Source organism: Acanthamoeba castellanii, assembly GCF_000313135.1.
Source record: "Acanthamoeba castellanii str. Neff unplaced genomic scaffold scf7180000084599, whole genome shotgun sequence".
NCBI lineage: Eukaryota > Discosea > Longamoebia > Acanthamoebidae > Acanthamoeba > Acanthamoeba castellanii.
The window spans coordinates 995,251-1,016,610 of record NW_004457442.1 but is presented as its reverse complement, the minus strand read 5'-3'; the positions used below and the strand labels follow the sequence as shown (position 1 = coordinate 1,016,610).

Here is a 21,360-nt window from a genome sequence, read left to right as displayed (position 1 = left end):
TAAACCGAGTGCTTGCCAGCCCTCACCGCCACAGCAAACCGCTTAAAAACGAAAAACATTTACGAAACTTTTCAATTCCTCTTCTTGGTCGTAGAGGCAGTGGTAGCGCTGCCCTTGAACCAGGGGACGAGCACGGAGGTGGTGCGCTGATACTCGAGGAAGGCCTGCTTGCGCTCGGGCCGCTCGAGCATGCGCTGCTCGACCATCAGCGTCACTGTCGCCAGGCACAGCGAGTTGATGAGAGTGCCCGCCACCATGTACCACTGCCCCACGTAGACTGAGAACAGCGACAGCGCCCACCACCACAGCTGCTCGCCAAAATAGTTGGGATGCCTGATCGATCGCACATGCGCCACGTCAGCACAGCCAATCAGACGACGGCACGATGATAAAACGGAGCTGGGGCGAGAGGGTGGTAGTCGTACCTGGAGTAGTACCAGAGGCCCGAGTTCAGGATGAGCACCTTGGGCTTGCCCTGCCGCGCGCGCTGCTCGTTGGCGTGCATGAACGCGCACAGCTGGGTGTCGGCGAAATAGGCCACCACGATACCCGCCAGGCACAGGCCGGCGATCAGCGGGTCCCACACGCCATCGAACGGCGGCGACGGCGGCAGCGCCGCAGCAGCGGAGGCGGCCGTGGCGGTGGCGTTGGCGGCGGAGGAGGCGACGAGGTCGCGGAGGCCCAGGAGGTCGGCCGGCGCGGCGGAGGCGGGCAGGGGCGAGAGGGCGGGGAAGTGGATGGAGTAGAAGGGGAGGCAGATGCCCACGAGCAGGACGTGCTGGGACAGGTAGGCGATCGGGAAGGAGAGGACCGCCCACAGGGCGGCGCCGTAGCGCTTGCGCATGTCCGTGAACCGCCAATCCTCCCTCGCGCCCAGCTCCCACTCCTCCCTATGTGCAGTGTGTGCGTGTGCGGTGTGTGCGGTGTGCGCGGTGTGTGCGGCGTGTGGGGCGTGTGCGGTGGTGTCATAGTAGGAGAGAGGGCACAAGGCGACGGGAGAAGTGTCACCTGCGGAAGTAGGAGTGGGTGAGCCGGATGCTCCAGAGCCAGACGAGGCCGAGGGACAAGAACGAGCGCAGCGGGTCAAACGTCGCTGCGGGCACGATCGGGGAGGTGTGTGTGTCGTGTGTCGTGTGTGTGTCAGCAAGGCCCGGACCGATACATCCCAGCCGCAAAGAGGCGTACCGGCGGGGTGGGCCGCGAAGAAATGCGCGATGAGCACCGGAATGATGGTCCAGTACGGGTCGATGAGCTGTGTGCGCGCGCGCGTTTGATTGTGTGAGTAAGAATGCGTGTGCGGTGGTGCGTGTGTGTGTTGTGTGTGTGTGTGTGTGTGTGTGTGTGTGTGTGTGTGTGTGTGTGTGTGTGGTAAAGTGAACGAACCCAGGTGGAGCCCTGGAAGAGGCTGATGAGCCAGAAGAGGACGTCGACGTTGAGGAAGAAGAGGACGTTGAGGAGGGCCAGCGGGTGCTCCATGGCCCAGCTGCACACCTGCTCGGGACCCACCTCGGCCGCGCCGGCGGCACCGAGGCCCAGCAGCGACGCGACCGACTCGGGCAGGCTCACGCGCCACGACGCGGGCAGGGCGGCGAGGGCGGACGGGTCGCTGCACGAGTGGGAGAGGAACCACATGAAGGCGATGGAGGGGAGGGGCACGGCGAGGAGCAGCACGACGTTGAGGAGGGGGTTGTTGCGCCAGGTCCATCGCACGGGCTCAGAAGATGAGGAGGCCTTCTTCATCTTCAATGCCTTGGGTGGGCCGGCTTTGGCTGCTGCCTGCTGCTTTCCCTTCTTCTTCGCTTCCATGTCTTGCCTTTATCCAACGATTTGCCATTCCAAATTGAATTTTTAATGATTAGATTGGCTATATCGATTGCGCTCCGAGACGCGGCCGCTGATGCAGGTGCAAGATGATGAACGCGGTACCTTGGGCAGAGTGTGGACACAGCAATGAAACTGAGGACAACAAGCTTGGGCAAGAACGTTTATTGCCCCAACTGGAGGTGACGTCAGCGTTGGTCATGCGAGACAGCCTCGGCCAGGATCACTCACCCCATCATCATCATCAACAGGAGGCGACGATAGCTCAGCGCAACGTTGGAGGGATGAGGGCCAGATACGCCCTCAGTGAACGAAAAAAGAGTAGTGCAGGTGTTGATGATGATGACCGTATAAATAATTCTACAAAGTGGAAGGGCTGGCACACATGTCAGCCTGACTGGCTGTAGAGAGGCTGCACCTTGAGGATCTTGGTCTTCTCCTCCTCGCTCTGGTACTCTCCGGAGTCGTCCATGTTGGACGCCTGGTCGCGGCCGTAGTGCTTCTTCTCGTAGCGCATGAGCACGTCGCCCATCTTGGTCATCCCGAAGAACACGCCGAACGACAGCGTCAAGATGCCCAGCACCAGGATCACCAATCTGTTGCCAATCAAAACAGTGCACATTAGCCGTGCGTGTGCGGTGGTGTGTGTCGTCGTGTGTCGTGTTGTGTTGTGGTGGGGGAAGAGTGTACGGTTTGTTGAGGGGGATGATGATGAGGGCGGCCACGAATTGGACGACGTCGGCCACGTAGAGGAAGATGCCGAGGATGATGCGGTGAACGAACGAACTGAGGAAGGACCCGATGGGCGCGCCAATCGACACAATCGATGCGCTCACCCAAAAGTAGTCCACAGCCTCCTGCTCCATGCCTGCAGCCCGAATGCTGTGGTGTCAATGCACCCGTGTGCGGTGATGCCTGCGTGTGTGCGCACACGTGTGCGGTGGTGCGTGCGGTGTGTCGTGCGTACCGTCCATGAGAATGAATTTGGCGAGCATGCCGACGGTGCAGTTCCACGCCTGCAGCACCACAGTGGTGGGCGTTGCGGTCTTTTCCGAGACTCGGAACAGAAGGGTCAACACGCTGAACGTGCAGATGTCCAGACCACTGGCGATCGCATCAACGACGACGACGACGTGAGTCACACATTCACTCGCATCATTCAAGTGCACTTCATGAAATGTGGATGTTGTGTATGCACCTTCCGAATATGGCAGTCAGCACGCCACCGATGAAGCCGAAGAACATCAGCACACCCGCGCGCCAGTTACTGCAAAGGCGCCAGTTACCCCGTGAGTTGACTCTTCAACAACTCTCGCTCTTCTACCAGAATAGATGCGTACTTGAAGTTCTGGATGACCAAGTGGACCTCCCTGTCCTTGATAAGGTTGAGGCAGAACAGCGCCGCCGCAAAGCCCAGCCAGATACTATCAGAAGGAGTATGGGGCGTGTGTTTGGTGTGCGTAGTGTGATGAGTGAGTGAGTGAGTGAGTGAGTGAGTGAGTGAGTGAGTGAGTGAGTGAGTGAGTGAGTGAGTGAGTGAGTGAGTGAGTGAGGCAATGCGACACCCAGCGCACACGGCACGCACGGGAGCGCACCTGACAAAGATGAGTTTGGACTCGGAGGGAGGCAGGTTGGGCGCAACCCACTGGAGGCCGACGACCACGCCAAACGCGCCGCCGCACGACGAGAAGAGGAGCGCGTTGGGCTCGATCCGGATCTTTTGATACAAAATTGTGAACGCCGCGCAGTTCATGCCCACGCTCTGCGTCATCAGCGACATGTCTAGACAAACCGGAACGAACAGGTTAGACCAAGAGCCCAAAGATGTGTGTGTGTATGTGTGTGTGTGAATGAGTGTGACGTGTGTGTATGTGTGTGTGTGACGTGTGTGTGTGTGGTGTGTGGTGTGTGTGTGTGAATGAGTCATGAGCTGGTTGCGCACCTCGCGCCACGGAGGGTTTGATTTTGAAGAAGAGGGTCATCACGGGGAAGGCCACCGCCGACGCGCCCTCCGACGTCGCGCCGGCCACCATGCTCGCTGTTTAGTGGATGGGTCAATGGTGAGAGGGAGCAACGACGAGAACAGTTGAAGGTGGCCACGCACCGAAGAGCATGGTGATGGTCATGAAGTACTTGTCTTCGAACAGGTGGAACTCGTCGAGGGCGGTCATGGCGGTGGTCCACGACACCCAGACCACCACGATGGGCAGCAGCACCGCCAGCCACCGTGGTCGCTTCCACACGAACTCGCGATACAGCCACGTGTTGTACCTGGTGCACAAAGAAATAAAATACATAAATAAATGTATAAATAAATGTGTTGTAACCCGCAAAGTAAATAAATGTCACCTTAAATAACACAAAGAACTAAATATTAAAATATTAACAGGTACCAGGCGTCTTCGGGTGGTGGTTCGAGGTCCATGTCGCGGTACTGCCCCTCTGCAAAGAGTTGCCGCAGGCGGCCGAGCAGCCGTTGTTGCGTGCCCACCCGTTCCGTGAGGCTGTCGAGGCCCAGCTCGTCCTCCAGGGACTTTGCTGCTGGTTTGGCCCCGCCGTCCTCCACGTCCCTCTTTCCGTCCATCTTCATCTCACCTTCTCGCACCTTCTCTCCTGTATCGCACCGCACTTCGCGGTCGTGCACCACCAACACTCTCGTTGTACTCTATCGCCGGCAACTTCTGAGGCCTTTTCATCATTTGTCGCATTTATCCGCTCTGAACTCCGCACCAATCAGCCTTCAGTTGAATATTTTGTTATTCTGTTTTTGTATTTTTGTATTCTTTTATGCAAAAGAGAGGTCAGAGGAGGTGTTGGTAGAGGGCCTTGTTGGCTTCGGCGTAGTAGGAGAAGAGGGTGAAGGCGGACTGACGGGCGGCGGCGAGACACGTGAGGTAAAACTCCTCGCCCTCGCCCTCGCTCTTTCGCAGCACCCCGACGCTGTGACTCGCCACCACCCCGTCGTTCTGGTTGTTGAACGCAAACAACAGGACCGCTCGCGCCGCCTGGCTCCGCACACAACAAAACAAAACAAAACAAAACAAGATGACGCACCGATGATGTGAGAGAGCGACACCTGAGAGATGGCAAGTGAGGCGAGTGTTGGAGGAGAGAGAGCTCTACCGATTCCTCGGCCAGGTCGGGGTCGAGCACAAACACGCCGTTCTGGGCGATAGCGCAGGTCACTGAAGCGATCCACGACCTGCATTGCGGGCGGGCGGGCGGGCGGGTGAACTGAGTTAAGCACAGGAGCTCCAAGGCAAAGTCGAGAGTGGGGTGAGCAGGTCGGTACTTGAGTGGAATGCCAGCGTCAACAAGCGCCAAGCACGTAGCGTTGATGGCCGCAGCGAGCATCTGGAAGAAGAACGCGCACATGGTGTGGAGCAGACATGTGTGTGAGAAGCAGGACTGTAGGAAAGTGTGTACAATAGAGGGGGGGGGCAATAGAAGCGCATATACGCATCCATCGTTGTGCAGCACTTGGACGACGATCTCTATGAGGGTGCGAGGGTGGAGGGTGGCGATGATGGCGTTTTGCACCACGTTGGCCACGATCATCTCCTTCTCCCTTTCTTCAGGACCTGCACAAAGATCCACAGACGCAACAAACCCCATCATGAGCCTCGCGTCTCATGGACGTGTAGGGGCTGACTGTCAGGGGTGGTGGAAGAGAGCGAAAAGGTACCGCCGGTGCCGCTGGAGGGGCTCCAGTGGACCTTGATGGTGGCACGGTCCAGGATCTCGTCCCTGTGCTTCACTTCAATCGGTCCGTAAACGGCAACCACCACAGCGCTCTTGCCTGCCTCGATGAAGTGGTGGATTAATGGTTGATTAGCAATTCAATTTTGAGATTTAGTAAATTTGAGGCGATTCGACTACCGGCTGTGTATTTGGCGGATCCATCGGGCTTGTTAAGAAGTCCCAGCTCCGATGTCACGGCGCGCAACTGATTGTTGGTCCTTCCTCCGCTCCTCTTCACCTCCATCTCGTCTCGATCGATCTCTCAATTTTTACCGATTTTACGACATTTCTTGTTTTTCTCCCTTTTTTTCTCACATTGTTTCGCGTTTATTTCTTAGTCGTTTTGTTTTGGTGGTGAGTCCTCGACGCGGCCGCTCCCGTCACGTTCGTCGTCCGCGGTTGAAGGTGTTGGCCGCCAGGGAAGGACGACGCCGGGCCGAATGACGTAGACGGGCGTCGTGGGCGGATCGTGCCCCGACACGGCCACGAAGAATCGATCTTCCCCATAATCACGGTCTGGCGCGCCATCGCCGCCAGAGCTCGCGTCGAGGGCGGCCACCTGCCAGATGCTGAGCTTGTAGTGGCTGCTCGAGTCCCGGTTGGTCCACACCGGCTGCGGGTTGACGCGCGCCTCTTGAAGCAGACTCCTATGGACACACCTTCATTGTGCTGATATGTTAATATCCGTATGGATAGAAAAATATCTACGAGATAGTCATGTTACATAAATATAAGAAAAGTATGTTCGTGTGTGTACCTGAGATTGGTGCGCTCTGGGTCGGGAGGCTTGTAGGCGTCGGCGACGAGGAACCCAACGGCCACGTAGTCATCGGACGGTGGCAGTGGCCGCCAGATCGAGCACCGCGCTCGGGAATTCAGGCCTGGTGCCGTAGCATGACCAACGTGGGTGAGTTGAGGGGCCACAGACAGACATCACTGGGGAAGCAGCGCCTGGTGTGCATGTACCGGTGTCTTTCCACAAAAGTCGATAGCTGGCCGGTCGCACGAGTAACGGCGTGGAAGGCGAGGCCGAAGCCGAAGGAGAAGAAGAGGGAGAGGCGTTGACGACGTCGCGTTGTGGTGGTGTGGTCGTGGCGGCCGTGTCAGATGGCGGAGGAGGTGAGATCGGGGCGAGATCGGTGTAGGTCCAGACCGGGCAGGTGGTGCCCCTGGCCTGCTCGGCCTCGCGCAGCTCGTGTCTCGTGATCGTTTGGCCCAGTTGGGCCTCGAACCAGTAGGGCCGAGCCACGAACCCCAGGAACCCGGAATCGCCGCCGACCGCAGGGTTGAAGAACGTCACCTCGCCGCTCGACACCGTTTTCTGATTGGACCACACGTGCACCAGCGCCTCCGCCGGCTTGGCGCACAATCTCGGCTGCTCGGCGCTTCTGTTGGCTCAAGTCAGTGCGTGTGTGTCGTGCGTTGGTGCGTGTGCGTGTGCGTGCGTGTGCGTGCGTGTGCGTGTGCGTGTAGCCGTACGAGGCTGGAGATTGGCGGGCGCGCCAGGGCTCCTTCAGCGAGTGCGACTTGGAGCTCGCCAACGCCCCCGAGGCCGTGGCGCTGCGCAGGCGCATGAGCAGGGCCGAGTCGAGCGTCTTGGCCTTGTCGTCGCCGTCAGCCGTGTGGCCCTCCGAGGGCGCCTTCTTCCCCCGACGCGACCGCTGCTGGCCCCTGTCGAACAGTAGGGACTGCGCCATCATCGGGTTGATCCGCTTGCCCGAGAGCTGCTCCGCAAAATTGCTGAAGTCCTCCGGCTTCTCCTGGTGATGGCCCACATCACCGCCGACGGCCGCGCTGTCTGCCGGCGCTGGCCCTGCAGCCGCCGTGGCCGCAGCAGCAACGGTGGTCGCGGTCGCAGTCGCGGCCTGCTGCCGCGAGCTGACGTCGCCCTCCAGAGGGGGCGCGAGCTCGGCCTGGTCGTCGTCGGCGATGCTGGTCCGCCGTCGGAGGTTGAAGTCCGCGTTTGTGTCGACCGACAGCAGGTTCCGGGCCTCCAGCCCCCGCCCGCTGCCGCTGCGTCGAGGCCCGGTGCCTGGCGACGACGAACCGCCGCCACCGGCGCCTGCGTCCGCCTTGGGGTCCCCAAGGTCCGTCTGCTGAGGCGCCGAATCAAAATTGTTCGTAGTCGCGCTGGCTCCGCTCTCGGTACTCGTCTTCGGCAGCTTCTCCGGCTCCTTGTGTACATCGTCGAATCGGATGAGCCACTGGTCGCCGCCTTGGCCGTCGAAGCCCTTCTGCTTCGGTTGTTGTTGTTGTTGTTGTTGTTGTTGTTGTTGTTGTTGTTGTTGTTGTTGTTGTTGTTGTTGTTGTTTTTGCGTGGGCGCAGCGACCCGTATGTCGTTGGCCGTGCCCGCTCCGTCTTCTTCTTCGCCGTCGTCGTCACGCTGGCTGAACCTCTTGCTCTGCTCGCGGAAGTCCCTGATCTCATTGCATACGTCGCATACCAGGAACGACGGTCTGTTGACGAACGTGCAGCGCGGGCACGTCCACTCGCCCTCCTCGCCCTCCTCGCCCTCCTCCTCCTCCTCTCCCGCCTTCTCCTTGGCCTTCTCCCGTCGCTCCGACACCTTCTTCTTCTTCTTCCCTCCGCCATCCACGCCCACCTCCGCTTCGCCTTCGTTCTCCTCGTCGTCGGCCTCGATGTCGCTGTAGTCGCTGCTGTCCTCGTCGGCGAAATCGGCCCGCGACTTCTCGTCGTCCCGGAACGGCGAGAAAAACTGAAACGAGAGCGGCACTGCAGACACACCAGACCCCCCCCCAATGGGTGAGCACTAAGAGGCGGGCAGGCACACAACGGGGGGAGGGGGAGGGGAGGGCACCTCGCAACGGGGTGAATCGGCCGGAGGCGGTCAGCGTATCGTCGGAGGTGGTCCTCGCGGGCGTACCCGACGAGGATCGGGCCACCATTGCCGTCGCCATCTGACCAGAAAGAGGGGGAGAGCCGGGTCAACAACAGTCGATCGAAACGGTCGCGCCGACCAACAAAAAAAGAATAAATAATAATAGTAATAAGAATAAAAGATAAAAAATAAAGAGACGCACCTTGAGGACTGCCATCCATTCGTCGCAGTCCTGGGCCGTGTCGGCAGCCATCCTGTAGGTCCTCTGTCATACACATGGCGCGACAACAGCAACTCGGTGTCAGTTTCTCGCTGCTCGCTTTGCATTGACTAGCCCACGGGCGCCCGTGTAGGCGGTGATGCTTTTTTACCTCACTCGCCAGCTCTGGTCGCAGTTCAAACGCATGACTGTACGTTTCAATCCGGTGTACTCGAAACCTGCACGCAAATAAATATGGTTATGATTTTTAAATTTTTATATTAAATAAATCACAAAAGAACAAAGTAAAAAGAATAAATGCGCGCGTGCCCGTACCGTCGCAGATCAATGAAGCCGAGCGGGAGTGAATTCTCACGACTTTCGTAGTACGCCAGCCTGTTCCTCCTGAGAATGAACCTGGTTGGGGGGGGGGCGGAAGACACGGTCACGCATCGCTCATGCCATGGTGGGCACCCCCGCCTCCGCACGCGTACCATCTCCGCTTCCAGCTGGGGAAGAAGCCGCCCTGCTTTGTCAGATAGCCCTCCTTCAATAGGGTCAGCCGCGTGCTGCGCCGCGGGGCCGTTTTTCCTGCGGACACGAACGACACGCAGCGAGAGCGAGAGCGAGCGAGTCAGAGGGAAGAAGAAACCACGCACGCCCGGCGATTTGGCTGATGTTGTTCCTACCTCCGATCATCTCAAAGTCCTCTTCTCTGAGCACGTGGGGGCTGCCGGGTGCTACAGACACTGCACAGACGAAAAGTGAGCGCACACACACGCAAGATACACCACACACACACACACACACACACACACACACACACACACACACCCACACCCACACCCACGAGTTGTACCACTGCTGTTACTGCTGCTCAGTTGCTCCAGCCTCGCCTGCTTCGTCGCACGGGTCTTCTCCAGGTGCGTGATTTGCTCCTGGAGCCATACGTCATCGTTCGTGTGCGTGTGCGTCAGTTGGGTGCATGAGGGAAAACTGAGTTGAGCGCTACCAGGCCTGGTGGGAGGGGTAGGGGGAGTACCTGCACGGAGATGAACCAGGACTCCTTCTCCTCCTGCGAGGGGCAGATGAAGGTGAACACCTCGCCGCTTCGGAATACGACCTGGAACGCGTGGACCTCACGCACGGAGGGCGACGCGCAAGGCTGCAGCGCGGGATCTAAGGTATCCAGGCGTGGGCGCGGTATGAGAATAGGTACGGCCAAGGGCGGTAGAAAGCGAAAGCGAAAGCGAAAGGGGGGGAGGTGGTGAGCTAACCTGCGGAGCAGTCGGATACCTTGGCGCCCACGAGGGAGGCCACGGCGTCGATCCGCCACGGGTACCAAAACGTGATGGCCTCCAGATCGACACAAAGCAGGATGTCGTTGAACAGATAGAGGTACCTGCATGACGAGAGCGTGCCGAGTGAGTAGTCCAGCAATGAATTCGGGTACGGGGCGGGGCGGGCACGCACTGTTTCCGCCGCCGGCCTCGGTCGCATCGTATCAGCTCGCCTTCGCGCACTGTCGGACACCGATGTGATAGATAGCAGAAGTTGGTTGATGAAGATCAGCACAGTGTTGTGGCGGTGATTCGCTAGTTGGGCGTGTGGTGTGCATACCGTAGATTCTGGATGGCTGCACCAACTCCTCGGGCACCTCGTCGCTCCCGGCCATTTCCGTAAGCCTCGTTTGCACCTGTGGCATCGAGACCGTCAGTGAACAATGATAAATAATAAATCAATAAATAAAAATAATAATAATCAATAAGCGTAAGCCCACAGGGGTCGATGGCGCTTGTGCGCTAAGGCCTTTGCGTACCTTGAACACTTTCTCCAGGTTCTCGGCATACCGACGCATCTCGTTGATGTCCTTGGTCACCTCTCGCACCTGTCCACAGTGAGCGGTGGTATATGAGACCTCAGAAACTCAGTCTATCAAGATGGATAGAGGAGGTGATGGAAAAAACCGTGCCTTCTGTAGAGCCGCGAGCAATGTATTGTAGTCGGTGTGCGTGCAGGGCGTGTTGTGGATCAGATCCTGTAGCAGCAGGATGTATCTGCACGTTCACCACAAAATCGTGTTCTGTGAATCACTGCACCGCCACGCACCATGACCTCACGCACGCAGCCGCACCTGGGAAGGCGCTGCACGGGCTGAATGAGGTACGATGCCAGGTCTCCGGCTACGCGCCAAAATCCAAAGAGGCGGGGGGTCAGTCACGTGAGTCGATGGTCGGGGGGGGGGCTTGGGGCGCACTTTTGCCGGACTTGGTGTTGGCCTGCTGCAGCCAGGCCTGAAACGGGCGGCGCGCCCTACAAGTGGCGATGGTGGCAAGCGATCTGTTGTAGTTGTTTACTATTATTATGAACCATCGTTAGCGTACGTTGGCACCAACATCTTCCCTCATGCGACAAGCCAGGTGGTGCGTCGTACCATATTGTGTGTACATCTTCATGAACGGCGCCTAGTGGCGTGCATACAGTATGGTCAGCGCTGTGATATCGGGCACCGGTTGGGCGTAACGAAAAGAGAGGTACCATGTCGAGGAAAACTTTGCCGAGGTTCGGCGACTCCTCCGCGATCGCGAATTGATTCTCGAGCTCCGCCAGCAGCGTCTTGTTGAAGTTCCAAATGAGAGTGATGTTGGAGAAGATGCTGTCCACCTGTACGCGCGCGTGCCAGGGCGAGTGACCACGGTTAGGTTTGCTCAGCTCGACATGTGCCACGCGGTGCATGCAGGAGTACCTCCTCGGGCGAGGCCGCGTTCTCGCTTGTCAGCGACTCCTTGAAGTTCTACGAGACCACGTAAGCAATGAAGTGCCCACACGCGTTAGCCATGATGAGGGTGGCCAGAACGGTCTAGCGAGACCGAACATGGAGAGCGGAGGGTGTACCTTGATGAGGAAGTCCAGGTTGTGCACGTATTTCATTTCGCTGGACAAGATCTCCTTGGATATGTGCACCCGCATTTGCTTCGCTTTCTCTTCTGTAGTAGGAGAAGAGGGAAAGAGAGAAAGAGAGAGAAAGAGAGAGAAAGAGAGAGAAAGAGAGAGAAAGAGAGAAAGCGTAAAAAGAGATGGTGAGTGTGCGTGTCTCTCACTTCCCGCCAATGTTCAATGGCTCGACGGTGCCATGGCGGTACCTTTCTTCTTTCGTTCTCTCCCCTCGGAGCTCTTCCGCAGCTCGCTCGGTGGCGGATCTGCCTCCACTTCCTCTGCCTCTGCCTTTGCCTCATCCGCTCTACTCGCCGCGGCTACTGTCGGCTGCCGTACCCCCTCGGGCTGCGGTCCTGTCTCTGAGGGAGCCCACTGCTCCACCGGCACTTCCTCCTCCTCCTCGTTGTTGTTGGGCTCCTCGTCAGCCTTCGACTCCACCGCCACGTCAACGACCACTCCTTCCTTGGGCACGCTCGCGCCTTCTTCTTCGCCGGCTCGAGAGGAGGCGCTGTCATGTTCGGTTGTGCTCTGCTCTCCTTCTCCTTCTTCGTCGAGCGAGTCCAGCCGCGCCCCCCGCCTGTTCTGGAGGATGTCGCCGGCGGCGCGCATGGGCGCGAGGCTGTCGATCACCGAAACCGCTTCGGCGGCGGCCAGGCCTGCGCTCTTCGCTTTGTCTTCGCTATCGCTTTTCCGAGCGGCCTCTTCGGGCGTTGTGTCCACGACTGGCACCTCGGGCGGCGCGGCCTCCGAGCCATCTGTTTCGTCGTGGCCTTGCCGCTGCCCGCTGTGCACGGTGCCAGCCTGGCGGTAACGAATGTCCAAATAATCAGAAATAATGTTAGCACTAGATGGCTCTTGGTTGTCACTGGTGGGGAGTGTACCACAGCCACGGGCAAAGGGCAGCGCTTGACGGGCTGCAGCAGGGGGGCGAGTCGATCGCTGGAGATGGAGGCGGGGTCGCCGGCGAACATATCATCGAGGTTTGGTCTGCCACTACGAGCTCTCGCCGGCACTCTTTCCTCTCCCCTCTCCATGGAGGCAAGCTCTTGGCGAACCTTGCCCGGCAGAGACCGCCGATCGATGACTGAAATGCGGGGTTGATGGCCCGTGAAAACAATATTCATGTTGGCGGAAATTCGAGAGGAGATTAAAATTCGGCAAGGGAAAACCCACCCCAATTCCCTGAAGTGCAAGAAGGCCAGCGTGTGGGCCATGCAAAACATGTGTAAACATGTGTACATGTTCCCTTTTTGGAAATAAGACCACTACATCAGTGGAGTCATGGTTTTGCCTTTGCACTACCACCTTGCTGCTGCCCTTATCAGCTTTTCCATCTCCAAGGGATAACTATCAGAATAACTATCAGAAAGCAGCTGGTCTGGAAGGTGTTTGTAGCTCTTGTAACAACCCTGGCCAAACTGGAGGCAAGCTCCAGCTGTTTGTTAGGTTTGTGGCACACGCATTTTTATTTTTTTGATTCATTTATAAAATTAAAGAGGCACAAAAATGCGTGGTATGCGGGAATTTCTCTTTCCGACCCAAACAGAACCGGCAGAGCTGATGGTAGAGTAGTACATGGGAGATCATAAGAGGCGCAGGCAATTCAAGTGAATAAGGCATCAAGCGAAGGTGGAATACTCCCGTGGCGATACCGCCCTGCTAAGAGTTTCAACATTCAGAAAATCGAACACTCCCGTGCGGCTAGCAATGGATGTGCGGCACAACATTACCGAGATTTTCGTACACAGCCATTTCTTCCTGCGAAAGATACATTACTGGCAAGGTACACTCAATCTTCTGATTTATTTTTTGTTTTCTTTCACAATCGTGTCGCTCGAGGAGAAGAGATTTTACTCTCCCGATTCCGTGCCTGCCGGCGCTGGCTAACACCACATTCATCTTAACGCACGCAAGGCCGCGTCTTGGCTGATGGAGTGACGTTCCGCCACGGCGAACCCAACGGAGGTGGGTGGTTCTGGTGGTGGAATTGGCGCGCCTTTGCCTGCATGCTGCTGGCACTCGTGCTGGTGGGCGTGGGCACATTGGGAACCATGGTACGCGATGGCCCGGTTGCGACTGCACACGCGCTGCTGCTGCTCTTGCGTTGTGCTCTCTTGCATGTGCATCGATCGAATCCTCACGACCCATTCCCCCGTGCAGAAGAATCAACAGTACGTGTCGAAGGAATCACTGTGGATCCCGGGCAATGCCCCGATACTTGCTGACCTGCACAAATACGAGCGGTACGTCGTGCACGCGCACTCTATATCTGCTTTCTTCTTGTGTCGCTGACAGTCGCCGCTGGTGCTGACCCGTACGTTTGTGTGTGTGGCGTTGGCAGGCTCTTTGGTTCGATGGACGCCGCGCGCATCATGCTCACAGCGAATCCGGGCTACGATCCAAACCTCATGGAGCACGGGATGCTCACCAGCCTCTGGCGCCTACACACCTACATCACCACCGAGCTGACAGTCACTGTCCAAGGCACGTTTTTTGTCGTCGTATTCTGCTCTGCCCCGACAATGTATGTTTTACTAATCTTCAAAGTCTTGTGCGTTGCGCAGGTAAGAACTACGGCTTCACCGACTTGTGCGTCAACGTCACGCTTCTGGGCGTGACGGGCTGCTACCAATTCAATCCACTCGGTACCTTTGGTCGCCACTGTAACTGTCAGTCGCTGTACTACCTCTCACTCTGTGCTATGTCGACAACGCGCTTGGCAGCATTTTGGCCCGCGGGCCTCGGTCCTGGGGTGTTTCAACGGCCCAGCTACAATGTGGGCGCAGCGGTACGCAGCACACGTCGCCCGAGCACGATCCTTGAAGGACTTGCTGTTGAAGCGATGAACTGACGCACACGCACACACGCACGCCCCTTGCTTGCCTGCGCTGCAGATCAACGATCCCGCGTCCCTCTTTCTCAACCCGTGGACGCGAATAGAGGACATCTTTGGTGGAATTACCAGAGTGAACGGCAAGATCGTTGCTGTCGCGGCGCTGCAGGTCCACTACTTCTTTGACAGCTCGCCCCAACGACACGCGACCAACCCCGATTGGGTCGAGGTGAGCCTTGTTCTCTCTCTCTCTCTCTCTCTCTCACTTTTCATCCATTCAGGCACACATGTTCTCTTTGAATGATTGGCTCACTGCCGCCACTCTTCATTCAGGTCCTGCAAAGCTTTGAAGACGCTCTCCTCGACGCGCTGAAGCGATACACGTTCGCCGAGATCGCGCCCAACATCAACGTACGCGATACTTAGTTTTTAGGCGATGTGGCGATCGCTCAGCTCACACTCTTTCGTGATGGTGGCGGTGACTGCGGTGATGCATTTCAGCTGTCCTACAACAAGGAGGTCTACTCGTCCATGATCGCTGACTGGCCCTACTTGGGCGCTAGCGTCTGCATCATGTTGGTCATTCTGGGTCTGGCCTTCCTGTCGATGGAGTTCGTCCACCACTCCCGGGTCTACCTTGGCATCATCGCCGCCTTGACCGTCGCATTTGTCATCACCTCCACCCAAGGTACCTTCTGCGCCTGCACCTCAGTTCCCCCCCTGCGCGTGGGAGTCTTTTTACATGCTGACCGCTTTTTCACCCTAGGGGCCGCCTCGGTGCTGTTCCTCAGCGAGACCGTGTTCGACACCTATGCCATCTTCCTGGTCGCCATCATCGGCCTCAACCACCTCTTCATCATCATCCACACCTACGATCGGGGTACATGTCACTCACTCGCTGACTCGAGTGCTTGCTGCCACGCGTAGAGGGAAAGCTCTCTCTTACTTAAAGTGTCCACGGCGTGGCGGGTGCAGTGATCGACAAGGAGCTGTTGAAGCCGGAGCCGCAGTTGCAAAAGGGCCACGTCAACCAGGGCAGCGTGCAGGCCATCGACAAACAGGCCACGTTCCGGCTCCTCGTCACCGAAACGCTGGCCGAGGCCATGCCCTCCATCACCGCAGTCTACCTGATCGGCATCCCCATCTTCGGCATCGGTACGTGCCCCTTTCGTTTGGCGCTGATGCGCGCCCAATAGTAAATCATACAATAACAATAATATGCCAGGCATTCTTTCGGAGTACTGCTTCGAGTACGAGCCCATAGCTGGGCTGATTTCGATGAGCGCCACGTGCGGCTTCGGGCTGTTGGTCCTCTACATCACCATCAACCTCCTGTTCCTCCCGGCTCTGGTCCTGGATGCCCTGCGCGTCGTGGTACAGCCAACCCACTCGCCCGTTTCTGTCGTCGCCGTCGTTGACCGCTCTCACGCTGTGCAGGAGAATCGGACGGACGTGCTGTTTCTCAAGAGGGAGCGGGAGCACTTCACCCGCTCTGCGCCGGTGATCGGCGACGTCATCGAGGTCGCGAGCGATCTCGCGCTCCCGCCGCCACCGCCCTACGAGAGGCTCTGCCACGTTCTCTTCCGCAAGGCCATCTCGCCCGTCATGACCAAGCTCCCCGTCAAAATTGCAATCGTACGCCCCCCCCCTTGCAATTATGTGGTGTGTGTGCGTGTGTGTGCGTGTGTGTGTGCGTGTGTGTGTGTGTGTGTGTGTGTTCCTCTTGTCTGTCGTGTGTGCGTGGGACGAACTCGCTGACGCGCCTCCTGGTGATCAGATCTCGTTGATTGTCCTGACCGTGGGCCTCTCGATCTTCGTGATCGGCAGCACCCAGTTCGCCTTGAGTCCCCACCCGCGCCAAGACAACTTGCCCTCGTACGTCCCCCCCCACTCGCCGGTGTGGGTGTGATGGTCTCTCGCCTAACCCGCGGGTGTCGCGATCATACCAGCGAGAACTACCTGGCAGCGTACTATAGCGTTCAGGATGAGTTCTTCTCCAAGGCTGGAACCCCCGTGTCGTTGGTCATCACTCACGCAGACTACACCAATGAGAAGACCCTGGCCACCATCAACTCATTCTTGCATAAGGTGTGCACCACGGCACGACACGACACAACACGACACAACACGACACGACACGACACAACACAACACGACACAGAAAAGCCCACTCACCGATTCTTCTTCGTCATGCGCCGGCGCGCAGGTGGAGGATTCAGGGTGTGCACGACCGGGGTCGATAGCCAATTGGTACAGCAACTACATCATGTACCTGGTATCGAAGGGCCAAAACATCACCGACTTCTACCAGCCCCAGGACGGCACCAGTAAGTTTGCCCCCAACACACACACCACACCACACTTCAAACCATCAACTCACCGCACCCGCGCAGATACTACCAACATTGCCCTGTGGCTGGACTCCCCTTCGGGCGGCCAGTATGCCAAGGTACGAGTGCTTCCGATGCCATTGACCACAACCTTGAGCCCACTGGTGTATCGGGGGACTCATTCGCCACTCTCTCCACCCCCCCCCCGCTTACTGCATGCAGGCACTCATCTTCCACAACAACGGCACGGTGAAGGCGGCGGCGTTCACATTCAACATGGCCCCGCTCCCCGCCAGCGACAAACAACAGTACGACCCCTTCGAAGAGACTACTACTACGGGCGCAGCTGTGTTTGCTCATCCCTCACCTTCGCGACCGTTGCAGCGCTCTCGAGAACGCGCATCATCTGCGGGATATGGTCAAGTCGGACAGCGCCATTCAGAAGATCAGCGAGGGGCAGGCCATCATCTTCTCGGACGATTTCATTTACATCGATGAGCCGTGGATCCTCACCAAGGCCTGGCTCGCCAAGATCATCGTCTACCTGGGTAAGCCCAGCTCACTCCTCCGTCTTCTTCTTCTTCTTCTTCTTCTCGCTCTTTGCTCTTCGCTCTTCGCTCTTCTTGTTAAGTGAATGCGAAGCTAATGGTTGGTGTATGTCGCGATACCCAGTCCTCTTCTTTTTGCTCAGCCTTTTGTTCTTGGACGCGAGGTCGGTCGCGCTGATCGTGCTCGGCACCGCCTGCGTGGCGTCGCTCATCTACGGCATCATCATGCACTTCCTCTCCATGAACATATCCATGTACGCTCAAACCATTGTTTCGTGTTTGTTTGTTGGCTGGGCGCGCTGATTGATTGTTCCAACAATCCGACAACTCTTCACAGCTATTCGATATCGTGCCTCATCATGGTGGCGATGGTGAGCTTCGACTTCCACTTCCAGATCGCCTACTTCTGGATGCGCGACAAGGGAACGCGCACCTCGCGCCTCATGAACGTCGTCACCCAGATCGGTACGCCATCAGCCTGATTGAATGCATCCTCACGCCTTCTGGCCTCACACACCACACCACACCACACCACACCACACCACACACCACACACACACCAGGCACATCGCTGTGCTGTGCATACTTTGCGCAGTTCTTGGGGATGATGGTGCTCATGTTCTCGCTGTCGTCGCCGATCAACCGCTCGTTCGCCTACCTCTACGTGTCGACCACCTCGTTCTCGTTCGTCTTCTCGGTCATCGTGCTGCCCATCATCCTCTCGTGGGTGGGCCTGCGGCGCACCCGCATCGTGTTCCACCGCAAGTACAAGAGCGTGCTGGGCGGCATGATGTGGGACCAGGGCCACAGCGAGCGCGAGCAGGACGGCGACAACTACTGGTCGTCGGACGACGAGAGCTCCTTCTACCACGACACCGACAAAGAGGTCTACCGCAGCGACAACCTCAACAGCGGCAACTACGACAACTTTGGCAGCGAGCCGGGGAGCTACGGCGGCGGCGGCTTCCAGTACAGGGAGCGAGAGGCGACGGAGGAAGACGACAACCAGGTGGGACGAAGGCGGCCGACGACACGAAGCGATGGCAGGCCAGCAGCAGAGCCACCATCATCATCGTCGATGCCGCGGGTGGCGTCGGGCGGCGTGGAGGTCATCGCGCGCAGCCTGGCCGGCGGCGGGCACGAGGTGACGCTCGAGCAGCTGTTCGTGATGGCCGAGGTGGCCGGCTCGCAGAGGGCGGATACGTATCAAGTGCTGACGTCATCCGGCAACGTCGCGCTGCCGCCCGCGGCCACCGAACAACGGCGACGGACCGCCGACGTGGTGGTTACCAGCGGCGGCGGCAGCAGCCCCAGCGCGAGCTTCAAGGCCAAGCTCACGAGCGAGAGCGCGCACAAGCGGACGGCGAGCGGCCTGCGCGATCTCTTCTTTGGCGGTTCTACGTCCAACGCCGATAGCGGTGTCGGTGGCGGCTTGGCGCCCACGGACGGCCTGGACTCCTTCCCTTCGCCCTCGCCCGTCCCTCCTGGCTCCGTGCTGTACGCCTCCTCCCCCAACCGCTCTCGCCTTGGATTGATGCTCTCGAGATCGACGGCGGCCGGCTCATGCTCACCCCCACCACTTCTGTTCAGCAGGGACAGCGGGAGGTGGTCGCGGGAGAGCAGCTGGCTTTCCTCAGCCTCATCGCGAAACGGGGGCGGCGACGGCAAGTGATGATGGAAGCGGGGGACGAATCGAGAAGAATGACGGAATGAATTCTACCATTTGTATAGAACATGTTGTGGAATGAAATTGGTTTGGCGTGTACGATAAGCTCATACGCACTGGGAGTGAAGGGAGATGAAGTCGTCAATTTTGAGAGTGGAGGCATTCTATAGTGGTGGGGGGGATTGAACAAATTGGAAACGAATGACGGAGGATTCACCGGAGCCAAAAGCGCAGTGGCCTGCGTTGTTTACTTCATTGATCTTACAATTAAGGGGACAGCGATCAACGAAGCAGTATGAGAGAGAGGTAGTGTGGAACAACGGCCGCAGCTGCTTACTTCTTGCGGAGCACGACACCCTCGAACTTGTCCTCGAACCATTTGATGGCCTCGTCCTTGGACACGCGGTGGTTGGTGCCGACGCTGTTCTGGCAACGCCTGCGGCGACCGACGCGGAAACCAGGGCGGGCAAGCACGACGAAGAAGTCCATGCCGTAGATACCGATCTGGGGATCATACTTGATGCCGAGATCGATGTGCTCGTCGATACCGAAGCCGAAGGAGCCAGTGTCGGAGAAGTTCCTGGCGTTGAGCTCGTACTCCTTGACCTTGAGGCCCTTCTCGAGGATCTCAGCGGCCTTCTCGCCACGGATGGTGACGTGAACGGCGATCTTCTCGTTACGCTTGATCGAGAAGGTACGGATGGTGAAGCGGGCCTTCGACTGGACGGGGGTCTGACCGCAGAGCTGCTCGAGCACCTTGGCGGCACGGGTAAGACGATCTCCGCTCTCACCCACGCAAATGTTGAGGATCAGCTTGTCGATCTTCAGCTTGCGCATCGGGTTCTGCTTCTTGGTCCTGGTCGGGGCGGCTCCGGCAGGGGTAGCAGCGGCGGCGGCCTTGGTCTGCGACATCTTCAGCTGTTCGATTAATTGAAAGAGAAAGATCCTTTGATCCTCCGTTCAGCCCTTTATATTTTTTTCTCACGCCCCCCTCCCGGAGTATTCGCGGTATGTTCTTACCCCTTTTCTGATTCCTCATTGGCCCTATGAATCGTTCGTGTCGTGTTCCCGGTTTTTTCGTGGCTTTGTGGGCGGGAGCGACCGAGATTTGATTGGGGATTTTGGGGGGCGTCGATTTGCGGTCCAGGGCGAGATGAAGCGATTTTTGGGTTCCTCCGCTGTCTCCATTTGCGGCAGTGTCCACGCATCCGCCTCGGTGCGCGGAGGTACTCGGTGCCTGGCCTCCAACTTCCACACTTCCGCAGCCGCCTGGCAGCGACCACAGAATCTCGTCGAGAAGATTGTACAAAAATATGCTGTACGCTTCCTCCTCTTGTGTTATGCATCCAACGTATGGGGAATTCATTTCATTCATTAATCGCTTCATTTTATTTGATGAATGCAAGGTGGATGCTGGAGGCCGAGAGGTGCAGAGTTTGGACTTTGTGACGATCCGGCCGCGACATGTGATGACCCACGACAACACGTCGGCCGTGATCAAGAAGTTCAAGTCCATCGCCGCCTCTGTCAAGGATCGCGGTACGTACTCCCTTTCCTTCCTCCCTTCCGTCTTTCCCCGCATCGCTCATGCGCGCATGGGCAGAGGTGCGAGTGGCCAACCCTCGCCAGCCCGTCTTCACGCTGGACCACAACATCCAGGACCGGTCCGATGCCAACCTCAACAAGTACAAGCAAATCCAGGTGCGCCACACCACTCACCGCCCCGCTCTTCGTCTCCCGCTCGTGTGCGGTGTGTGCGGTGTGCGGTGTGTGCGGTGTGTGCGTCAGAGCTGACCGTCTTCGCCCTGTCCGTCAACAATGCCAGGAATTTGCGGACAAGTACGGCATCGACGCGTACCCGGCCGGTCGCGGGATCGGGCATCAGGTGATGTGCGAGGAGGGCTACGCGTTCCCCGGCACGATGGTGGTGGCGTCGGACAGCCACTCGAACATGTACGGCGGCCTGGGCTGCCTGGGCACCCCGATCGTGCGCACCGACGCGGCCGCCATCTGGGCCACCGGCGCCACCTGGTGGCAAATCCCGCCCGTCGCCAAAGGCACCGCACTCTCCACCACCCAATCAATCAACACACGCCGACGCTCATCGTTGTGGTGTGGTGTGTGTTGTGTGTGTGTGTGTGTGGTGTGTCGTGTGTGTCGTGTGTGTGTCGTGTGTGTGTCGTGTGTGTGTGTGTGATCACAGTTGAACTCCGCGGCCAGCTGCCGGAGTATGCGACCGGCAAGGATATCATCATCACCCTCTGCGGTCTCTTCAACAAGGACGAAGTGCTCAACCACGCTGTGGTACGGCCCTGATCACTCGCACCCCTTTGAACTTACGACACGACGCGCCACACTCAATTTTGTGCTTCTGAAGGAATTCGTGGGCGAAGGCGTGGGCCGTCTGACCATCGACGATCGGCTCACCATCGCCAACATGACCAC

The 21,360-nt window shown here is 58.1% G+C and overlaps 7 protein-coding genes across 7 annotated transcripts in view; 2 read left to right on the top strand and 5 right to left on the bottom strand.

Moving 5' to 3' along the window:
- Nucleotides 1-71: 71 nt before the first annotated feature.
- On the bottom strand, nucleotides 72-1,806 carry ACA1_061710 (uncharacterized protein; the record flags this gene model as incomplete). Its single annotated transcript, XM_004339396.1, has 5 exons — nucleotides 72-333; nucleotides 426-890; nucleotides 1,009-1,093; nucleotides 1,186-1,252; nucleotides 1,384-1,806. 5 exons carry the CDS (start codon nucleotides 1,804-1,806, stop codon nucleotides 72-74), a joined length of 1,302 nt encoding a protein of 433 aa, XP_004339444.1.
- A 403-nt stretch (nucleotides 1,807-2,209) lies between these two features.
- On the bottom strand, nucleotides 2,210-4,405 carry ACA1_061700 (amine oxidase family protein; the record flags this gene model as incomplete). Its single annotated transcript, XM_004339395.1, has 9 exons — nucleotides 2,210-2,417; nucleotides 2,512-2,689; nucleotides 2,789-2,925; nucleotides 3,020-3,088; nucleotides 3,162-3,245; nucleotides 3,417-3,603; nucleotides 3,764-3,859; nucleotides 3,926-4,092; nucleotides 4,215-4,405. The coding sequence occupies 9 exons, from the start codon at nucleotides 4,403-4,405 to the stop codon at nucleotides 2,210-2,212; spliced, it is 1,317 nt and encodes a 438-aa protein (XP_004339443.1).
- A 217-nt stretch (nucleotides 4,406-4,622) lies between these two features.
- Nucleotides 4,623-5,806, bottom strand: ACA1_061690 (3' exoribonuclease family, domain 1 domain containing protein; the record flags this gene model as incomplete). Its single annotated transcript, XM_004339394.1, has 6 exons — nucleotides 4,623-4,826; nucleotides 4,945-5,023; nucleotides 5,069-5,175; nucleotides 5,302-5,402; nucleotides 5,507-5,620; nucleotides 5,701-5,806. The coding sequence occupies 6 exons, from the start codon at nucleotides 5,804-5,806 to the stop codon at nucleotides 4,623-4,625; spliced, it is 711 nt and encodes a 236-aa protein (XP_004339442.1).
- A 90-nt stretch (nucleotides 5,807-5,896) lies between these two features.
- ACA1_061680 (PH domain containing protein) lies at nucleotides 5,897-12,147 on the bottom strand (the record flags this gene model as incomplete). The annotated part of the gene is made up of 22 exons (XM_004339393.1): nucleotides 5,897-6,209; nucleotides 6,320-6,443; nucleotides 6,529-6,950; nucleotides 7,042-7,796; nucleotides 7,893-8,296; nucleotides 8,382-8,481; nucleotides 8,605-8,656; nucleotides 8,938-9,018; nucleotides 9,096-9,192; nucleotides 9,261-9,350; nucleotides 9,461-9,539; nucleotides 9,644-9,766; nucleotides 9,898-10,003; nucleotides 10,075-10,123; nucleotides 10,222-10,297; nucleotides 10,421-10,489; nucleotides 10,711-10,784; nucleotides 10,859-10,895; nucleotides 11,140-11,265; nucleotides 11,348-11,395; nucleotides 11,497-11,588; nucleotides 11,745-12,147. 22 exons carry the CDS (start codon nucleotides 12,145-12,147, stop codon nucleotides 5,897-5,899), a joined length of 3,720 nt encoding a protein of 1,239 aa, XP_004339441.1.
- Nucleotides 12,148-13,245: 1,098 nt separating this feature from the next.
- Nucleotides 13,246-18,921, top strand: ACA1_061670 (patched family protein; the record flags this gene model as incomplete). Its single annotated transcript, XM_004339392.1, has 21 exons — nucleotides 13,246-13,321; nucleotides 13,453-13,592; nucleotides 13,699-13,781; nucleotides 13,880-14,009; nucleotides 14,108-14,183; nucleotides 14,262-14,326; nucleotides 14,433-14,600; nucleotides 14,705-14,782; nucleotides 14,873-15,059; nucleotides 15,138-15,251; nucleotides 15,347-15,526; nucleotides 15,597-16,006; nucleotides 16,149-16,246; nucleotides 16,321-16,459; nucleotides 16,578-16,698; nucleotides 16,765-16,820; nucleotides 16,924-17,009; nucleotides 17,086-17,249; nucleotides 17,374-17,503; nucleotides 17,587-17,714; nucleotides 17,813-18,921. The coding sequence occupies 21 exons, from the start codon at nucleotides 13,246-13,248 to the stop codon at nucleotides 18,919-18,921; spliced, it is 3,738 nt and encodes a 1,245-aa protein (XP_004339440.1).
- Nucleotides 18,922-19,248: 327 nt separating this feature from the next.
- On the bottom strand, nucleotides 19,249-19,827 carry ACA1_061660 (ribosomal L5P family Cterminus, putative; the record flags this gene model as incomplete). The annotated part of the gene is made up of 1 exon (XM_004339391.1): nucleotides 19,249-19,827. The coding sequence occupies one exon, from the start codon at nucleotides 19,825-19,827 to the stop codon at nucleotides 19,249-19,251; it is 579 nt and encodes a 192-aa protein (XP_004339439.1).
- A 241-nt stretch (nucleotides 19,828-20,068) lies between these two features.
- ACA1_061650 (homoaconitase, mitochondrial precursor, putative) overlaps nucleotides 20,069-21,360 on the top strand; it is a gene marked incomplete at both ends in the record, with an annotated part of 3,545 nt that continues 2,253 nt past the window's right edge. The window contains 7 exons of the mRNA XM_004339390.1: nucleotides 20,069-20,141; nucleotides 20,181-20,218; nucleotides 20,349-20,454; nucleotides 20,519-20,616; nucleotides 20,741-21,032; nucleotides 21,119-21,219; nucleotides 21,293-21,317. Coding sequence (XP_004339438.1) covers nucleotides 20,069-20,141; nucleotides 20,181-20,218; nucleotides 20,349-20,454; nucleotides 20,519-20,616; nucleotides 20,741-21,032; nucleotides 21,119-21,219; nucleotides 21,293-21,317 — 733 coding nt within the window. The remainder of the gene's footprint in view (nucleotides 20,142-20,180; nucleotides 20,219-20,348; nucleotides 20,455-20,518; nucleotides 20,617-20,740; nucleotides 21,033-21,118; nucleotides 21,220-21,292; nucleotides 21,318-21,360) is intronic.